The 6000-nt window shown below is 35.6% G+C and overlaps 1 protein-coding gene across 1 annotated transcript in view; it reads right to left on the bottom strand.

Moving 5' to 3' along the window:
- Positions 1-582: 582 nt before the first annotated feature.
- Positions 583-6000, bottom strand: part of pou6f2 (POU class 6 homeobox 2) — a 121703-nt gene continuing 116285 nt past the window's right edge. Inside the window, exon 11 of the mRNA XM_051097493.1 lies at positions 583-2214. Coding sequence (XP_050953450.1) covers positions 1710-2214 — 505 coding nt within the window. The 3' untranslated portion in view covers positions 583-1709. The remainder of the gene's footprint in view (positions 2215-6000) is intronic.

Raw genomic sequence — 6000 nt, 5'->3', positions numbered from 1 at the left:
AACCTGTTACCCAGCTGCCTTAAAATTAAGTTGAATGAACTCAAATATCTAAGTTGTCACTTAGTACAACTTAACATTTCAAGTTGATTAAACTTTTTTGAGTTGACTGAACGTAAAATTTTAAGGCAGGCAGGTAACAAATTATTTTAAGTCAGCAAATTGTTTTTTACAGTGTAGGATAGTCACTGCTATCGGACATACTGAGCCGTTTTCAGCAAATTTTGCTTGTTGATTAGTATTTAAATGCCATACAGCTAATTCCAAAACATAATTTATTTGTAAACTGAGACTCTTTGTTGTCTTTGAGTATGAGGTGAATAATCATGTCCACAGCAAAATACTTTGCTATCATTGAACTGTAGGCTATTTTAACATCAGCATTAAATCAGTCATCTTGCTTTCTAGATAATGGTCAACCACAACTTTTAATTTAATTTGGAATGCTTAATATACAGGACAAGAATTATACAAAAGGAAACGAAAAAGAGACTAGAAAACAATTACTTTATATCTATTTGTAAGATGGGCTGAAGATTTGTTGAATGGTGCAGTGTTTGGAACAATGGATTCATTTTATATATATATATATATATATATATATATATATATATATATATATATATTATGGTGTATATCCAGTCAAATGTTTTGCTTTGTCCAAAATAAGCATTTTCCAGTTCTTTCCATTGGTGAAAGTCTGACACAATAAAATTTTTGTACAAAGTAAAAAAAAAACAAAAAAAACCTTAAGCACGAAAAATAAAAAAAAGACACACAGACAAAGATAACTTGCATAACTCAAGTGAAATCTTTAAAAGTAATTCATCTCATTTACTTGAAATCTTTATATGTATATATATATATTTAGTCGAGTGTGACAAGTAAAATTAAACAGTAACCCTTTGCATTTAAAAATAAATACATCCGATCACATGAAAAGAATAAAATGGTTCAGGCCAAGGTATGACATACAATGTCCTTGTTCTTTGGCTAGGAGGCTTTGGCAACACCATAAAATAGCTTTAATCACAGCTGCAACGTATGTGGATATTTGTGGTATGTTCACTGAGAATCGCTTTGCAAAATATTCCTCCCAAGTGCACTCTTTCATGACAGATGCCTTTATGTTTATGAACAGAGTGAGATGACACATGGCCTTACAGACAGCAGAAACGTGACAATTTTGAAATAAACTTCTCAAAGATTTTTTTTTTCCCCGAACTTGTGATTTCAATTTGGTGACAATTTACCAGAAATATTTACATAAAAACCCAAGTGATAAAATAAGACAAAGATCAAATGTCACACCAATCTACCCCATCACATGAATCATATCTTTGTTTTTTTTTTGTTTTGTTTTTTTTGTTTTACCATTTTTTTCCCCAGTAAAAATGTAAAAATGTAAAACACATTTACAATTAAAAAACCTCAGGTATCAGATGCAACAAACTTTGGTAAGTAGTTTCTTCACCATCCTCGATTTAAATATGATCCTTGTTCTTAATTCCTCACAAACTGCTTATGAATCAGTACTATAATTCTCTCTTTTTCTGAACTTTTTTGGTTTTTGCTTTTGTGATGATAACACTGACAATATTTCTTTTTTGCCTTTGTCGACAGTTCATCCAGTCGATGGTGCATCGGATAGTAATTGTCCAGGTCTTTAAGTCCACAACATCAGAAGTTTTGCCATCGGTGCACGTTGGCCTCTAAGGGTGTTCCTCCATATTATCAATCAGAGGGTCCATTGGTGCGACCGGCCCGAGCTCTGGCTGTTTCAGCCTCTTTATAGTGTTTTTCAACGCTTGCCTCTTATTGCAGAACCAGACGCGGACCACCTCGCGATCATAGTTCAGTTTCTCTGCGATTTCCGTCATCTCCTGACCGGAGGGGTGAGTATTCTTCTCGAAGTGGCTGTTGAGGATTTCCAGGGCCTGCGGCGTGAAAGAGGTCCGGCGTTTGCGCTTTTTGGAGGGCTCGCTGCCGATAAACTCGGTCAGGTTCTGCATACCGGAGCGATGGCGGGCTTCCGCCTCGGCCATCCAGCGCTCCAGCACGGGCTTAATCTTCTGGGCGCTTTTTGGGGTGATGTCCAACTTCTCGAACCTGGCAGGATATAAAAGGCCAGGGTTCAGTTTGCCTGTCAGACTGCTAGCTATAGTGTTCTCTTGGGCTTCCTGTGGTAGGAAAAAGTGGCTTCTCAGGATGGTGTGTCTGGGGGAGAATTGAGAGAGAACAAGCTTACTCAAGTGCCCAGACCGGGTGAGGGGTTTCCTGTCTGACCCAGTTGCCCAAAAGAAGAGTCTCTTGGTCCAGGCTGCCAATGGGACAGAGAGTTTCGTGGCCTCTACCGCTACCTTGTGTGCTGGGAAATGAATTAGTCGAAGACTAAGAGCTAGTTTGTACTCTCTAGTACATCTTGTTCCCTGATGTGTTGCTTTGATTGACTCTCTGTACCCATGATGCACTGAACCAAAAGGACTCTTCCACGGGCCAGTCCAAGAACAAACAAGCACCTGATTGATATCATAAAGAATGAATTCATTTATTGGCCTCGCATTTGTCTTGTCTAGCTCTACTGTACAATCAAATCCACAGATGGCATCACATACGATTAGGAATTCTCTCCTCTGCGAGAGATTTTAATACATATTGTCAAATAAATAACACAAGCATGCAATAAAACATTAAAAGCATTATTAATTCACAAATGGCTTAAATTATTCACTCAAATGCACGCACATTTTAATACACTTCTCCAACTTTTCCGTCTTCCTCAAGCAACCCTGATGCTCATTTAATGTTTAATGCTAATACATTTTCACCTTCACTTTTGAATATGTCTGCAAGTTTATGGGGTCTCCAGGGAGGTAAATCAGTCTAATATTTAGGTCTTACTTTGCAAATGCTGTTGAAACTTTGCTTTCTATACAAAAACAATAATGGAAAATTTGGCACGGTAACTAAGCACTCAAAGAAACTCCAGCTAAATTTTGCACAGTAGCCACCTGAGCTACAAGAAATATATTCCTGGTAAGCCACTATGTGGCTTTTTATTTAGGTTTTCACTGAATTATAGGAATTGTTTTGAATTGTGAGTACATAGATATGTAAGATTTTGTCTTAGGAAGGGAGGTGAACATATATACAACATATTCAATAATATAAATTACATTAAATATATGAAATAATTATAAAATAATTCGATAATTTATATAGTATTAATTTATTTACATTAAGGTACAGTGGGGCTAAAGGCGCCCTGGAGTAAAAGGCGCCTTTGATATTATTTTTTTTCTAAACCACTAGAAAACGTGCTGTAGCGCTTTCCAAAACACACATTTTCCAAGATATATGTACAAATTTGGCTGATGCTTCACGCGATTGTTTGATTCTGTGCTTACTTGATCTAATATTTGATGTTTTAAAAATATTGTAGATTTAAGTAGCAAATGAGAATCGCTAAAATTCTTGACTATATCTTGAGACAAAGGTCTTCTTAATGATTTTCAGTTTTGTTTAAGATAATAAAAGCAGCAGTTTTTGAAATAACAAAAGAATATGCAAAAGTATGGTATTTGGGGTAAAAAGTGTCCCTGCTGTTGGGGCTAAAAGGCACAATAATTAACATTATAATTAATAAAAGGCTGATATGACATTGTTAGATTCAGATGGTAAATATCATATATTATGTTGGGTGTCCATCTTATAATTACCATGTTTAGAATGAAATCGTCATATTTAAAAACATGCTATTAATCATATCATATAATGAAATATCATTTGTTGTTACTACTATATTCAATTACTATTGGATCTCCTTGCTTGCAGAATCTTTACATTTTAAAATTATTTTGTTTCTGTATTTTAAAATATATTTTAATGACAGTGTATATATACTGAACAAAAATATTTTTTTTATTAATCAAAATAAGCAGAAAATAGTACAAATTTTGCTAAAGTGATTGTTTTGAACAAGTATTAACTTAGACATTATTATAAAAAAAAAAAAAAAAACATTTATCTAAACATTATTATATTTAGCTAAAGTATTTGTATCAGTACTGTGTGCCTTTTACCCCATGCTGGTAAGCCTTTTACCCCGTGTGTAGAGTAAAAGGCCCCTCTTGCCACCTCATAGATTTTAAAGCTTTTTAAACAAAATTAACAACTTGTATGATTTATTTTCACATAAAATATGTAGCTCCATAAATGTTCAGTACAAACAAATATATATTTTTCTGCAATCATACACTTCACTGGGCGCAGTGAAAAGCACATTTTTTCATTGGGGATGCCTTTAGGCCCATTGTACCCTATAATTAATCATTAAGTCTATAATTACAAATGATTTCATGAAAATAATAGAATTGGCGTGCATATATATACACACACATAAATATATACCTTTTTTTAAATATTCAGTCATGGGTAAAAAAAAAAAAAAAAAAGTGTGGTCAGTTTCTACTTGACGTTCAGTGTAAAATCTGACTCAAAACCCCTTGAGAAGCACCGATCTGATCTAAAGCCTGTATAACCAGCCACAGAGTGTATAGTTACAGAAGATCCATAAAAAGAGCTTTTGTCTCCAATGACTCCCCTGAACGGGGGAGATTTCCAAAGCGTGTCTCATATAGACTTTAATGGAGAGATGTTTCAGTGAGTTTCCTGACCTGCGCTCCTGTCCAACACATGGACATCTGTCAGGCAGACGGAGAAAAGCCCAGCTGAGAGAGGGGAGAGAGGTGAACTACTGCTCTCTGAAACAACACATACTCTCCCTTGGTCCTGAACTCCTGGACAGGCTCCTGTGAGGAGGCCTTTGATGGAATCTTAACTGGCATTTGAAAAGACGCCTGAAGCAGGGGCAAAGGCCCTCGCTCTCTCAGGTCCTCAAACGCAAAGACGTTTTTTCAGTGCGGAGATGAGTGACAGCACCCTGTTAAATCCAACCGAGCAGGAAACAATACCGGAGTCCGGGCATATGCCGACTTATTTATTAAGTCATGTTTTATTCAATTTCTTAATTTTAGATCCTGTTCACTGCAATAATACCAGAAATACGTGAAATATTTCAGCTTCTGGTTGAAGAGAGACAGTAGGGCGTATAATAATGGTAATGAAGGTGAAAAAGGAAACAGAATCAACAAAAATCAAACAAGTTGGGTTGCAGCAACAATATTATTATTTTTTATTATTTTTATTATTATTTATTTTTGTTTTATAAAAAGGAGGGTGGTGCAGGGATAATAATTACTGGTCATTAATAAATTGGTATAAACATTTTTAAAATCTCCATGCTTTTTCCATTCAAAATATGTCCGCTAAGAAGCATATAATTGTTTTTAAGAGGAATAAAGAGGGCAGCCTTGAGGTAGAAATAAAGCGAGCAAACTGCAGTCGGAAAAGTAGGTGTGATTAAATATATATACAGTCATGTTAAGCAGCTCTTCTGCCCAATTTGTCGTGCAAATTACAGATGGCAGCTTTGCAGCCTGAGACATGAATCATTGATGTGAATCCAGTGTTTTGGTGTGGATTAATGTTGTAAATCCACACGGCTTAAAAGTGGAAAAGCGATTCCCATCTCGCAATTATGCGATGATATGACATCTTATAAGCATCCGTGTGCAACGGTGCATGCAAAAGAGGGCTTGTGCCAGGAACGGCTGTGAACCGCACCGTGTAAAAGGAGGAAAATTTAATTTGACACACCAAGTATGGTGTATTTAATGCATTTAAACAAATTATTATGATAATAATAAGATTCTGATATTCATTTACAGTATTTACATTCTTATTCTCAATAAACTGAGTATGTCAAATGTGTATTTTTCTGATTTCATTGCACCAATGTCAAATGCTTCACATCAGTCATAAAGCATCTGGATTCTCCCGGCTTTAATAATGACCCCTGTCTCTGATCAGTTTGACGATGCACCTTTGTGATTGTTCAGACGAACCAATAAAGCTTTTTTCCGCTGTGAACTATGAGATCGG

This window comes from Labeo rohita, chromosome 24 (genome assembly GCF_022985175.1).
Source record: "Labeo rohita strain BAU-BD-2019 chromosome 24, IGBB_LRoh.1.0, whole genome shotgun sequence".
NCBI classification, from domain to species: Eukaryota; Metazoa; Chordata; class Actinopteri; order Cypriniformes; family Cyprinidae; genus Labeo; species Labeo rohita.
The sequence above is the reverse complement of the archived record's forward strand: the minus strand, read 5'-3'. Positions and strand labels throughout refer to the sequence as shown.